Source organism: Anser brachyrhynchus (genome assembly GCF_964034855.1).
Source record: "Anser brachyrhynchus genome assembly, chromosome: 4".
NCBI classification, from domain to species: Eukaryota; Metazoa; Chordata; class Aves; order Anseriformes; family Anatidae; genus Anser; species Anser brachyrhynchus.
Window position 1 is genome coordinate 69,813,521 of NC_137698.1, and position 15,079 is coordinate 69,828,599.

Sequence of the window (15,079 nt, forward strand, 5' to 3'; positions counted from 1 at the left end):
TGCATAACCAAGAGGGCTCACAAGCAGTGTGGAAATTCCATCCTTAAGTCATCGACTGCGACATCCTCCGGCAGTTTTCATCACCGGTACATCACGCCAAAAAAATCTTTGATCTCGCGGTGTGGCCTCGTAGGGCTTGTTACTCGAACTGTTACGTGTGCAGTTTCTTCTAGCACAACGTGCAGAGAGCCAACAGGTTTTTTTGAGCAGATTTTCAAATTCTTCTGGGTTTTTCCCCCATCTGCCCATCCAGCTACTGTGGTCTGTACCTGCAGTCAGAGCTGCTGCGTGCCAGACGTTATTTCGCAGTCATGCGGCCGGGGCTCTGCCTTATCTCCCAGCCACGTGGGGCACACCACCCATCCTGAACAGGTCCCTCGTGCTCCTCACCTCCCCGTCATCAAGCTGTGCCATGACAGAGGCTTACAAACAATACTTGTTTTTTGTTTTGTTGTCTTTTTTTTTTTTTTTTGGTAGGTAAGCCATGAACCACAGTGAGGCTCCAGGTCATATTTCTGAGCCCTGGAGACAGATGAGGTATGAAGGCTTTGGGGATGTAGGGCAGGGTCAAAGCAGTGCATGGACAAGAGAGAAATGACCACAGCTGCCACGTTCACTACATCAAATCACCTCTCTGCCATACAAATCTCATCTTTCTCCTGCTCCAGTCTGCTCCTAATACTTTTAAAAGTTCTCCCTTTTTACTTTGGCACAAGCCATCTGCCCAAGACAGAGATGTACAAGGCAACAACCATGCAAAAACTTGAGAGAAGGATTAGGAACAGGACAGGAATGACAGCATTATCTCCTTACACATGTAATACCTCATAGGCTTCTTTACCCTGTCACGGAAGCTGCAAAGTGTTAAATCCAAGTGGTTCTGGTCCTTTTCCTTGCCTGCAGGAAAGGGGTTGAGATTGTGGAGCCTACGGAAGATGCAAAATAACACCTGTAGAGATCACACTATGGGTATCATGCGCAGGTGAGTTTCCACCTGCAGACGTGGAGACACACTGGAGAACAGGTGGGGTGGCTGCAGGTGCTTTGTGTTGAGAACAGCCATCTTCAGACCTGCCCCATACCCCCAGCTTCTGGCAGATAACAGCAGCCAAGGCCTCCTAGGGCAGCGGGAACAGGGCTTTCTCTGGCCTTCAACTCTCGGCCTTCCCCCATGTCTTTCCAATCTCCTGTAACAAGAGAAATAAAGTTGTGCTTTAAGGAATGTACGAACAAGCACCAGAAAGACATGGAAAGAGAGGAAAAAACCTTTACAGCTAAAATTTATTCAGCATGCTACAAAAAAAAGTAGCATAGTGGTCAGGCCTAAAGAGATATGAAAGGTATTGCTTATTATAGGAAATAAACACTAAATTAAAAAAGGTAATTTATTTTGTCAACCAACACCAGAAACAGAATTTGGCCTTCCACCAACTTATTACAAATCTTGAGAAAAAGCAGAAAGATGGAATTAATCCAGGGTTGGGAAAACTCAGATAAACCCGAGGAATCTGAGCAGTCCAAAAGGAATTATACAGGAAGAGATTCTTCTAACAACAAGCTGCAGTGTCACGCAAACCCACGGCTTCTTATTTTAATCCATGAGGCTTTGTTGTTTTAAAATCAGAATAAGACTTATGTCTTATGTCCTATGAAAATGTTGTAAATTCTGTGCAGATAAACCTGGATATGAGAGAGAAAACTTCAACAGCTTCGGATGCTCATTGACTTCTGGAGGAGGCAGAATCTAGACTTTTCAACAAAAATTCCAAATTCCATTTCTGACTTGATCCTGACTTGTCTTATTACCTCTATTAGCTTTCCTTTAAATGATTCCTTGTACCACTTAGTGGAGCTAGCAAATGATTACCATCCTTGAACAGTGAATACAACAAAGCTGGTATTTTTTTCATGCTCATAGTAGCTGACTGCCTAGTTAAAATGTTTAATTTTGTTTCTCCTGATCCCAGACAGTGACCAATTAACTGTGACAACTCATGTCTTTTTGTTAAAAAGCACTACTTAAAATTACCAAGTTCAATCAAATATGAAACTCCCTGACCACTACTGACACAGACATTTTCAGTGATATTTGGTTGTGTTCAGTATATTGGTAGCCAATATAACAGCATTATCTAAAATCAGAGACAACACATTAAAAGAATGACTAACAGGTAGCATTAACTTTTAGCAGAAAAAAAATAAACCCAAGGCTTGCAGAGGACAACGACGAACAGAAAAAAAGGATCACGACAGGTAGGCAACAAGTGGCAACTTCACAAAGGTTCCGACTCGTTCTGAAGTTTAGTCCCAACTAGTCAAAACCCACCGTGACCTCAACATGCAACCTCTGGAGCATGTGCACAACCTGGAAGAGACCTCCTGCTAATTGCAGTTAACTGTGATGGAGGCAGAAGTAATGCCCCCCACACCCCCAGCAGGAGAAAAACCCTAAGAGGAATTGGTATGAGACTGAGCTGAGGCTGGCCCTTTGAGGCAGAGGCAGTGGAACGTCTTGGGATTTCCTGCTCAGTGTGTGCATTCCCACTGCAAAGCAGTGAAATTCTTAGGGCTGTGAAACTGTGCCACCTATGTGATCTTTCAGAGTGTTTTGGGGAGGGGGATATGTGTGATACGTCTGTTGCTGTGGTTTGGTTGAAGATGGTTTCCTGTGAGACTGGGCCTTCAGCATATAAGTTTCACAAGAGAAAGAAAAAAAAAAGTACTGACAAGCAAGCTAGACGCAAGCTTAGACTCTCCAGGAAACCACAAAATAACCTTTCTGAAGACTGCAAAATATGCTACTTCTGCACCTCTATCATCTTTTAAGGAGACAACAGCGGCAGGGGAAGGGCTAGAGAAGAGAGCTGACCCCAAAGCGGAGCTGAACGAACGCGGACAGGAAGGAGCCAACAGCTGGGGAATGCCAAACCCTACCGGAGTCAGCAGGAATTTCACCAGCAGCTTCACGGAGCTGGGGCTGCACCCAGAGCCAAAAGTCCTCCTAGACAGGAACAAAGACAGACGCCCACTGTCAGCATGGGATCATGGCACAGGAATGCCCCCATCTCGATGAGCAACCTACACATGAGCAGCGGGCTGGAATTACCAAGCTAGCCAGACCTACTGCAAGATTAAGCCACCGCAACCAGACTGTGGTTGAGGTATGCTGATATTTTAAACAGGTCCTCTGCATAGCAGGGAAGGCAAACGAGGTATGGAAATTAGTAGAATACCGTTTGAGCATCGCTAGCCTTCACCACAAGGATTTGAAAACCTCATGGTCAAGAGCAGAGGTTAGCCTCAACGCTGCCTGTGTTGATGGGCTCTATGCCTGCTCCAGCTCCAGAGCTGTCATTGAGAAACGCGGCTTGTGGAAATGCTGCGGCTGTATGCTCCGTCTGCCTCTTTTGGTTCTGACACTTAAAACTGGGCAGCATTTCAAAAAAGGAGATCAGCTAGGAGAGGGAAAGCATTTGTATCAGATTAATGGCTCTCAAATGACTGTGAACTGATCTTACCCTCTGCCTTGCCTCACGGCATAAATTGATTTCCTTGCAGTGAGAAATCACTGAAAGCTGCAATTCATTAGGCTGAACTCCAGCTTTACATTACACATTTGCATTGCTGGAAACCACAGGCACCAAACAAGCTTCAAATTATGATTGCTCTGCTAAGAACTAGAGCAGAATCAAATGCTAAAAAAGATGAAATATCAGCTGGTTGAAAGACCTTCATCTGACAAAGGCAAAACACCACTTTGCAGTAATTACGAGAGAAGGCTTTTCCCTTTACTATCATTTTTCAAGATTAGGTGAAAAAAGCTCTGCAGTTTTCTGTAGCAGGTGACAATTTATCTTGTAGGAAATGAAGTACAGAGCATTTTATATCAAAATAAACACATTTCTTAGACATGTTTTGAACCTTATAGTCTTTTAATCAAGTGACAAATCCTATGTGACTATTGTTCCAAATATACTCACATTTTGCATTCAAATCACATGAAATTTTTATAAACTTTTCTCCCCAACTATGAAAATAGCAAGGAAAATTTGCTTTTTTAAAAAATCTCTTGCTCCAAGTGGAACAAGCTATGGATTGGCAAAGAGGAAGAAGGAAAAGTCCCTTTTCTTCTCAAAACAGGAAAGCTCTTCTTAGGAATAGCAATTACTCCATACGCCCACAGAAGCTGCTAGCTTGATGCATTAGTGGCTTCATTTGCTACAATTTTTTTTTTTTAGTCCAAATCGAAATGGGTCTTGGGCTTAAATACGAAGAGGAGCCAGCGTACAAGGTAGGGATGTGCCATGCTCTGACAGTGACTTAGGGTATCACTTTCAGCGAGTCATTTAACTTTGCAGTTTGCCTCCTGTTGATCTTACGAACATCAGGCATGCCCTCAGCATGAACGTGTGCACGAAAATCACAGAATCATGATAAGTGCAATATGAGTGTAAAATAATGTTATCAGAGCACTTTTTTAAAATACTTGTTCACTAGCATAAACACCCATGGAAAGGTTATTAGGGTTGCAAGTACAAGTACACTCAGAAATAAACTCCTCTCTCCAGCAAAGCATCAGTTCAGCTATTGCATGTACATGCTATGGCTGCATATTTATGCCATCACCAGGACACTTTTGCTTCACTCAGAGCATAGCGTGGACTTAGCTGGGAGCAAAATTACTGTGGGAAAAGACATCGCTACACCAAGCATTCTCTACCTGGAGCCGTGAGGTATGCTCCAGAGAAATAAGAAATCACAAGAAAAATTCCTCATCCTTCACTGGTACTCCCTACCTTTGGTCTCTCCCCTCCTGCTGCCACTGGTAGAGCACAGCACTGGCTTCTGAGGACAAGACGAACCAAGGCTGAAGCTCAGGTATATTGCACCTGCAGCAGAGAGGCTGTCTGGCTGCAGGCTGCTGCTTTATTCCTCCAGCCTCCCTCTCTGCCTCCGTCCCACTTTCCACTGCACAGAAATGCTCTCCGGCAGCTGTTCTTTCCACTCTGCTCCCCACAAGTGAACCTGAGGTGAGGCCACAAGTCAGGAAGTAGCAGCAAGGTGCTGGGATGCAAGGCCATCCCTCCCTGCTTCCCTGCACAGACGGAGTACCAGGAACAGAGGTAAGCATGTGGTGAGGTGGCCCGAGAGCTCAGTGAGTACGTGGTAGCTCAGGGTAAAGCTAGCTTGGCAGTGGAGGGAGTGAAAGCTCATCCCTGCAGTGCATGTGGAAGGGTAAACATGCATGTGAGAGAATGAATGCAACCAGAGGCTGCTTTGGCAGAGCTTGGTATTTGAAGTTACTTTGAACCAAATACCTTGTTATTGCAATACAGTCAACATTAACATACACTGTGACTCGTTTGATTATGTTTTAAGGAGCCTACAGGCAGGAAGAAGCCAGAGGATTGATAAAGCAGATGAAAAAGGATGAATCAAAGGAGGAAAGGATATTACAATCCTTTGCATATAAAGTCTCACTGCCCATATTGGACATGAGACAAGCAGACAAGGACAGAATGGTCACCACAGATCAGAAAGTGAAGATCACCACAGTAATCATTTGGGTAACTTCAACAGCAGAAACAAGAAAAACACATTATGGTGATTTTGTCGAGACACACCCTCAGATAAGTGGTAAGAAGTGGTAAGCTGAGAAAGTTACATTAACCTATTTCTGTACTGCCAAAGCATGTGAAAAGGTGTACCCTTCATGAAGGTAATTCCGCTATTAATAAGCTGTTTCCGTCTTCACACCTATCTAGTGCTAAAGCTGCATGCAGTAATGTGACCCAGCAAAGCACTCCACCCCAAGGGTTTACAGCTGCCATCACTCTCAGGTCTACTTTACTGTATTTTTTTGCCACAACCAAGCAGTACTAGACACGTTCTCCTGGCTATAGGCAGGTATAGTAGAGGAGAAGATAAAACTGAGCCATCGGATCCCAGCAGCTCACTGACTGCAGCAGCTGTGGAGCACAGGGAACACAGCACAGGTGTGACACAGACAAGTATTGGGCTACAGAAGCACAGAAATCACAATACACTACCAAACATGGAGCCACCTCCAGAGCTTTAAAGAGCACGTGTAAGAGAAATCCCACCTGCCAGTGGGAAGAAATGTTTTTTTTTTTTTTGAGGGGGGTGGCCCACAAACCACAATGACTAGCTCGTTTCTCTTTTGAAAGATTCTCTCAGACTGTGCACAGCAGACCCCCTCAAAAAGAAAGGACAAAGAGAAGTTACTGAGATACTACAGCAGGCGAGTACACATGAACTTCCACAGCTATGGAGAAGTGCTCAGGGGAAGTGCATACTGACCTCCTAAGAATTGTTCTAGGATGGTTCCTCTTCAGATAGTTAGGGCACAACTTAGGAGCTATCACAGCCTTGGTGGAATTCACCTGAAGAACCCTGGACTTGAAAAAAATGACTCGTTATAATCATCAATAGTTGCACACATCTGAGTAGAGATGAGGATGTGGGAGCAGGGAACTGCAGTCTTCCAGCTTCTGAGAAGAGGAGGAGGAAGTGACAGGACAGACGCCCGCTGATTCTGCTCCTTTACAATGGAGAGAGGAAGAAAAAAATTTTCTTCTGCTCTTCCTCACTGGGGACTAATTCTCAAGTCCACTGCATGACAGTCAGAATCCAACACATCACACAGAAAGACGCTGAAGATGAGCAAAATCTGCTGGAAGGTGTCTGAACAGAAGTTATCACAGAACACATGCATACATTTGGGCAAGTATGTTAAGTAGGTGGAAGTGTGTCACCTGGGATTCAGCAGATCTGCAGACTGTCTTAAACAGTGACCAAATCGTTAGAAGTAGACCAGCATCATTCCAGAGATGCACAAACCCACCCTAGACCATAAAAGCTGCATGTGGAAGAGCCAGTTAAAAGTAATTCCAAGTGCCTACATACCCTCGTGTGCGCACTCACTTGGTCCTCACAAGGGGTTGCGAGGGTTCTTTTCCCTGGATATAGCAGCACCTGGGAACAAAGGCAGTCTGAAATTTCCTAAACCCATCAAATAGCTCAGTTCCTTCATCACACCAGAACCAGTTTTACAGAAAAGGAAAGGTAAGGAGCAAGCAGTAGGCAGTGTTCCTAATCCTTTTCCAAAACTCTCACCTTCTCGCTCTCAAGATGTGTGACAGGGCCTCTCTGAAGGCTCTGTCTGTACACAAGTGCTGCAAAACAGAAGAAATCAGAAGTCCAGCTGCAGACACAAAGCACCACACAGAGCTAGGATCTCTAGGATTTGAGACGCAGTGGGACAGTTTACATTCCTGCAGTGCTATTACGGACGGATGCCTCTTCAGGAATGAAGAAAGGAAAAATATAAAGAGCACAGGGCTGTGCTCTAAGCAAAGGAGTGACTTGAACAAGCAGAGCTCTGCAAAGTAATAGGTAACACACTGGTCAAGAGCTTAGGGGTCAGAATGAGATGGGAGGCCAACAAGCAGAGGAGTGTCATGGGTGTCTGCTACAAACCACCAAAATGGAGAGAAAATGCATGAGATCAGACAGTCAGCTGATAAAACCTTTTGGCTGCCAGACCTGTTTTCTCCCCGGGGATTTTTACAACCCCAGTATCTGCTGGAAGGGTAACAAGGAAGGGTTGAAAGCAACAAACCAAGAAGGCATTAAGGACAACTTTTTGAGAAGTGTGATAGGTCAGGAGGGGTACTCCGCTCATTCTGCTACTCGTGGACCCAAGTGAACTAAACATGTGAAGGCTGATCACAGTGTCGGCTGCAATCATAAGATGGTGATAAAGATCCTGAAAGAAGTAGGCAGGTAGAGATCTTGACCTTCCAACGAGCAAATCTGGGCTTGTTCAGGTAGGCAGGATCCCATCAGAGACTGAGGCAAAAAGGGACCAGGAGAGCTGGTTGATCTAGAACAACCACTGAGAGCAGAAGCAGCTGGTCCGTTCTGAAGGGCAGGAAGTCAAGCAAACATGAAAAGGGGCCAGCTCTGCCAGAGGGGGGAATCTCCTGACTGAGCTCACAAACTGAAAGGAAGTATACGGAAGGTGAAAGTGGGGAGAGGCTGTTTGGGAGGAATATGGACAGAGCCTGAGCACACAGGGGAACAGGAAAGCATGAAGTATGTTTGGATTTGAAATATGGAAGGGATACAGAAGGTATCAAATGTCTCATCAGCAAAGAAAATGTTTGTCCAATCACAAGAGCACAAAGAAGGCCAAGGCATAAGATATCTACTTCACTGTGAAGGTCTGCTCTTAGATGTAGTCAAATGTAGTGGCAGAGCCTGTGCAAATAAAGTATAAACCAGAATCGAAAAAAGTTTGGGACTACTTTGGCAAACTAGACATCGTAAAAGACAGCAGAAGGCTAGACTAGATGACCTGTAATGGTTCCTTCCAACCTGAATTATTCTGGTTATAAATTCCCCAGGGATCACCATAAAATCTTTGGCTATGCAAAGGAAAATCAAGATAGAAATGTCATCTCAGTCTATCATCTTAGCCACAGCTCTGACAAAACTGAAATACGTAAGGACAGAAGACCTAGTACAGCAATGCATACAAGAAATGGTCATTTTAGGTTCACTAACAGTTCTTATCCATATACATTACGTTGCCAGATGCTAGAATTACGTTTTTCAACACCAGCATCTCAGGTGAGAAAATGATGGGCCAAGAATTGTGCTGCCCTCTAAAATGTATCAGAAAAGCTGTTAACTTCATTGCTTCACCCCATCGCCAAGGGAGTGACATCAGATTTGGTGGCTGACTTGTAATTCCATAATACTCATATTGAAAAGCCCTCAAGCCTATAGAGCAAGCTAGTCTGGTACTTCAACAACACAGGTAGGAAGTTAATTCATTTAGGACTGAAAAGGGAGTAACAGCTTCCATGTGGAAGACACCTTACCCTGCTGTTTGTGGTTGCTATTTTTTCAAATAATATCTGAGCTCCCTTTAAGTCTAGGATGGAATTGCTAATCTAAGAAAACCTGTCCACAATTCATCAGTATCCTGCTGCTGCATCATAAGCAACAATATTTTATGTAATGCCAAAGCAACTATCAGAGCAAATGGGAAAAAAAAAAAAAACACAAGACCACCTTCCAGAACTACTTACATCACAGTAATAACCAGTTTGAAGGAGACAGCCTACAAATACAGACAGGAAAATCAGCTCTGTGAAGAGAACAAACCAGACAAATATTAGGAAGATGAATACAAATATAATGAGGATATTACGAGTTCTCAGGCCCCTTCATTTGAACCACCGACTAGATAACTCCTTTTTATACATTCCAAATTCATGGTACTATTGCAAGCACAGGAAGTAACTTCCTTTTTTGATATTTCAAATAAAACAATGTCAAGCAATAAATCAAGGGTGCTGCAACAACCAAAGAGCAACTACACGCTTAGTCCCAGTGCTACAACAGCAGGAAGGAGCTGAGCCGGAACAGTGTGCGCCTTCAGACAATGGAAGCTCTTAAAGCTCAGTTATTTTTCAGACCCTTCTTACACGTTGAAATATTCTCAGCTGAGTACATACACACAGATGCTTGCTTTAATGAACTGAAAGCATCGACTTCCCATTGGTGCGTCAGATGGACTTTTTCCTTAAGCAGTGGAAACAATCGTCTAGGCAGCGCTTGCGTGGGGCAGCAGACACCGCTGAGCTGTTCAAGTACCTTTTATAATAAAAATGAAACTATGAGGAGAGACCATTCATTCTTTACCTCTGAATCAGGAAGTCCACTCATTCAAGCAACCATCAGCCCGCGTATAAAGCACAACATTCACACCATCCCTTCCACTCCTCCTCCAAGCATGAACTCACAAAAAGCTGCTCAGAGGCTTCCTCAAGCCCACCAGGAAAATCAGCGGGGGCTTTCTGTAAATGTTGCTTATGGCAGTCTAAGGTCAACAACTAATTTCAGCCAGGGAAAACCCAATGCCATTTATTTAGTATTTCCTTAGTGTAACACACAGATTGTGTAGGTTCAAAAAGGGAAAGGCCTGAGAGAACCATGATGTAGCCAACGTGGAACACTGCTCCGTGTCAACAAGAACAGCCCACAACAATATTAACAAGCAGATCACATTGCATGCCAGTTGCTACACCATTCTGGTATGAATTAATGCTATCACTGCAATGCTTACGACACCGTATTGTCATAGTGGAACAACCACCTTCCACAAGAACCATCTCTACCTCAAGGTAGAGATAAACCAGGCACGTAACCACCTGATGTTCACGATTAGAATTAAATTACTTGAATGCAAGGTGTTGTGAAGTTGCTGATTTAGAAACAGGAGATCTAGATGCTGTTCTCATCTTATTGTCCCATCCTTCAGTTGCTCACGAATTGAGGTAATACCTAGCTCACAAAAAGGAGCAACAAATGGTTTGAGGTACTTAAAGGGAAGGTGCTAAAACAGTCCCAGAAGCAGCCCAGGACATATTGAAAGCAGAGTCCTTCCTCTGCCACTACCATAGGGGCGGATGGTATACTGTGGAAGAAGAAATAAGCAACAAAAGACTGGAGATTTTAAACAGAGGGAGACAAAATAAAGTGAAGAATTGGGAATGTTGCTTCACTTGCAAATCCTTGAAATGCATGGGTTAATCCCCACTCTTTCCCTAGAACTTGCTTAGAATCCATGACATGGATTTTTTTTTTAATACATAGAGAAAGCTTAGAGACATGAAAAAGTGAGCTAAAAGCTATAAAATGAACAATAATGAAGTGTCAATTTATTACAACTAACAAATCCACAAACAGACTGCCCAAAGGTTGCAGTCTCTATCCTTGAAGGCTTTTACTGTCAAACTGACTCAAGAGACCTATGTAACCTGATCTGATCTCAAAGCTAACCCCTGCCCTGAGCAGGAGGCTGCACTAGAGACTTCCACAAATCCCTCCTGAGCTATATTATCCTAACCTGTGTTCCTCCTCTGAGGTTCTTTGGCAGGTTCTTCTGGTTTCAGGCTCTGACTGAAGAGACCAAGTTTTTCAAGCCTTGCAATACAGACATGAACACGTGCAGCCTTAAGAACTACAACTCCCCTTGCAGTATATACCAATAAAATGGAAACAGCTACGTGATCATCTGTTGCCAGGTAATGCAGCAGCTTTGAGAGTGCACCAGAATGGCCCGGTCTGCATGGGGAGGGTGTCAGAGATCGCTTATAAGGAGCAGCCAGGCTGTAACGTGCTTCGCTTCACTGCCCTGCCATGTTTCAGGGCTCACTAGAAACTACCTTTGCTGTGAATATGGCAGCCCACGCCTCACCTCGGTAACCAGGCTGCATACGAGCACGGCGAGCAGGGCTGCGGGTCCTTGGCATCCCGCAGTGGGCACGGCCTGAGCCCGTCTCCTGGAAGCGTCAAACTAGACTGAGTCATACAGAATTGAGTCAAGTTCAAAATTTGAAAGGGAAGCCAAAACCTCTGTAAAATGCCCACTTCCTGATTAGCAGTAGCCAGCCCTCTGCTGGGTGCAGACTTGCCCCGACCGCCACCTCGTGTCGCCAGCAGCGGTGGGTGCCCAGCACAGCCTCTCCCCCCACCCCGAGCCCATCTGGCTAACGCTCCCTAGGGCACGCTGCTACCAGTCTCCACTGATCTGTGCTAAACATTCATTTTCTTAATTAGCACGGGGAGAAGTACAATCGGAACTCCAGCCAAACCCATAAAAGCACTCTGTGTTGCTGTCAGCTGTTCTTTCATCTCCTCCTGGCTGGCAGCACTGCTGACCTGGGGGAGCCAGGTAGAATTGATAGAGCTGCTTTCCAAGCCCAGTTGGTTGTCCCATATACTTTCAGTGAAATAGCATCAAACTGCACTGGCAGTTTTATTGTTGCCTGAAAATTTAGTTTTTTTCTCCCCTCCCAGGACACAGCTGCTAAGTGCTGCTCAGGGAGCTCATCTGCTGTCCCATCTGTCCTTTGAGATACGTTCAAGGAAACACCACGCATGGGATAACAGGGAGGAAGAACTGGAACTTATTTAAAATTTGTATAAAGGGAAAAGCATTCCTGATGCTGATCCTTAAACATGAAAAGGAATTGACTGCTGGTAATAGAAAACAGCAGGGGAAGATGAACGGACATAAAAAGGAAGCTCACTTGGCCACGGAGCACATCAACTTCTACACTGGCCACACCACTCTCACTAGGGGTAGAGAGAGCATTTCCTCTCCGGGGCAGCTTTTACAACTAGGGATTGCCAGAATGCCACTAAAAAGGGAGCAGGAGCATTTCAGCAACACATCCTAGGGGGAAGAACAGCACATAACCTCCAGACTCCAGAAGGTTAGGATCCACAGAAATTATTTTGGTGTTTCCAACAGCTGATATTCAGACCTACTGTGTTTTTAAGCCTGGGCTTCCAAAGTGACCAAACTTCCTTAGTTACACAGACAAAAGGCAAACCAAAGAGTACCCAAGTGATCACCACTTCACAAAGGCACTTGAATATTTCAGGTTACCCCTTGGGTCCCATCACCACTGAAAAAGTTGCAGCTTTTGCAACCCTGGTAACTCCACTTAGGTTGAAGCACGAGAACTGGCACGTTTTCATCTTCTGCACAGATTATGGCAACTCTCGTATTACCTAAAAGCATCACACATGCCTTACAGAAATCTGGCATCCACTGTTTTGCAATGCTAGATAAAAGGAAGGTTATTTTCTCAGCTAAAGACCCTAAAACCCAAGACCATAGAAATTTTTTGGTAGATTTTTTTGGTTTGTTTTTAATTTTAAATAAAGTGTCGGTTTCCATACTGAATTCTCTATAAAAAGCTTTAAGGAAAAGCTTTTCATTTTATTGGAATAAAGTTATCCCGCCAGACCAAGAGGCCTAAATAAACTTGCCAAAATCTTTGCGTATTCCTCATCTCCTTCCCCTGTCTGCACAGGGATAGATGACTTCAATTCTCTGTACACTTCTCAGAGGGAAATTGCAGATTTAGTAGCTGAATTATCTGAACCCATTCTGAGCTGATCATCTGAAAATAGCTCACTCCATGCAAATGAGTACATCTGCTATGAGACAAGGCTCCTCACTCAATGCAAAACTTGCTGCTTCTGATGAATGCTCTTAGTTTCTCTCTATTAGCGAAAGTAAGGTGAACAACGTAAGTCACATGCTTTCCTGGAAATTCATTTCTAGTGGGTAGATGTCATTGCCACTGTACACAGGAGAACAATCACTTCTGGAGACCACATTTTTACCATAGCTAAACTGCCTCTTAAGCATTAAACGTGTAAGCCAGTTGATTCAGTTCTTCATACATAGGATGGTGATACTGCACAGGTAGCCAGTCCATGCAGGACTGGCGTCAGAATGGAACCCACACCATTCATCAGCATTTAATGTTCCCAACATCTCAATTCATAGCTGCTGCTGAAGGTTTGCATGACACCTTTCAGATGATAATTTCCCCCATACCTCTGTTCTGTGCTCTGGAGAGTAAGCATCATTCAGAGGTGTAGAAGGGGCGTTTAATGAGTAAGCCATCTTTCAAAGGTAGAAAAGCGATGTATAGTTTTAGGATCACTTCACAGTTCCCACTCTCACAAGAAAATGTAGTCACACATGATGGAAAAGAACAAATTAACCTGATCCCCGATGTGCTAAGCCAAAAGACAAATTACTAAAACCAGGAGCAAGAGGTTAAACGAATCCATAGAAAAACTGAGTACTGCAGGTCTGGACTGCAGTCTGGCCACAGGTCTGAGATACGTGCTTCCCACTTTATGAAAATCTACCAAGAGAGATGACAACAGAGCAGGAAATCCAGAGTTCCTATGCATCCCAGTGACCACCTCCTTCAGCACTGGATATCCCATTACTATGCTAAGAACGAATGAGCTAAAGAAACAACAAGAATATGCGCCTTCTCTTATCCAACACTGTTTAGAGAACAACTAGGAGTTTTACTTCATTTTGACCCTACCAAGCTTACTCACAACACGGTCTGACTTACAGCAGAGGGTGTTTCATCTGTTTTAGCCAAGCAGCTGTCCACACGTGATAAAAAGCACTATGGTGTGATGGCAGCCCTCCAGGCACATGTGAGATAAGAGCTTAATTGAACAAACTAGAAGTCGTGGTACTAGTTGATAAGTTCTACTGTCACAAAGCCTCAGGAGCACATTACCACTTACGCAAACCAATTGCTTCATAAGCATTTTCAGGGAACTTCAGCCACAAGGTCTGTAAAAGCAAGACTGGGATGTTGTGGTCTAAGTGACACAAGGTTAAGAATATTCAGTACAAAGAACACCATGAAGCAAAAAACTAGCAAAAAACTACAATGCTTTACTATATCAGCTCTTTTTTTTTTTTTTTTAATCCAGGGACAAGCCCTGTATAAATTCTCATGACCTAAGAGAGGCTCGTAATCCAGCCATAGACTCAGGTCTCTGGAGAGCTGGGTTTGGTGGCCAAGTCTGTTTTGGGCTTCCACAACAATTTGGGTAAAGCCATTTCACCTTTGCACCCCTGCTTCTTGTATGAAAAGGAATAAATATTTCACCTCTTTGCTGCCTCGCTATTTCAGCTATACACTAGTTTGGGAAACTAGCATCAGTTTGGAGACATTTTTAATACAGTTCAGATATTCATGAACAATCATAAGGAGAGAGCGATTCTCAGTTTGGTGATTAGCTACTGAATTGCATGGATAACAATAAAAGAGAAGTACTGTCTACAGGTTGAAACAAAAAGTATTTAAGAAAGTAAGAGGATAAAATCCGTCCTTTAACAGAAGAAAGCAAGGCATTTCTGAAAACCTGTAGGCTACAAAAGCTTACACTCAAAGTTTAAAACTTTTTACACGCTTTACAAATTAAGCTACAATGCAAAAAGGAAATGCTAAAGACTTTATGATGAAGAAAAAACACTTCATACATTTTAAGAGGTCTTTTTAAGAGAAGTCTGCGGATAACACCTATTTTTTCCCTTCTTCATTCACCCACAGCTACCTAGTTTTGGTTCTCATACAAGAAGCAATGAAGTTGAGCAGTGCACAACATTTGCTGATCATGGCCACAAAATCATACATTTTATAAA

General features: G+C 43.8%; 1 protein-coding gene across 1 annotated transcript in view; it reads right to left on the bottom strand.

The window, feature by feature from the left end:
* LOC308194546 (uncharacterized protein) overlaps positions 1–15,079 on the bottom strand; it is a 35,650-nt gene that overhangs the window by 13,860 nt on the left and 6,711 nt on the right. Inside the window, exons 2-6 of the mRNA XM_080590614.1 lie at positions 9,120–9,178; positions 6,928–6,996; positions 6,322–6,419; positions 1,083–1,187; positions 842–926 (exon numbers count right to left, since the gene is read on the bottom strand). Of these exons, the coding sequence (XP_080446740.1) occupies positions 842–926; positions 1,083–1,187; positions 6,322–6,419; positions 6,928–6,996; positions 9,120–9,178 (416 nt within the window). The remainder of the gene's footprint in view (positions 1–841; positions 927–1,082; positions 1,188–6,321; positions 6,420–6,927; positions 6,997–9,119; positions 9,179–15,079) is intronic.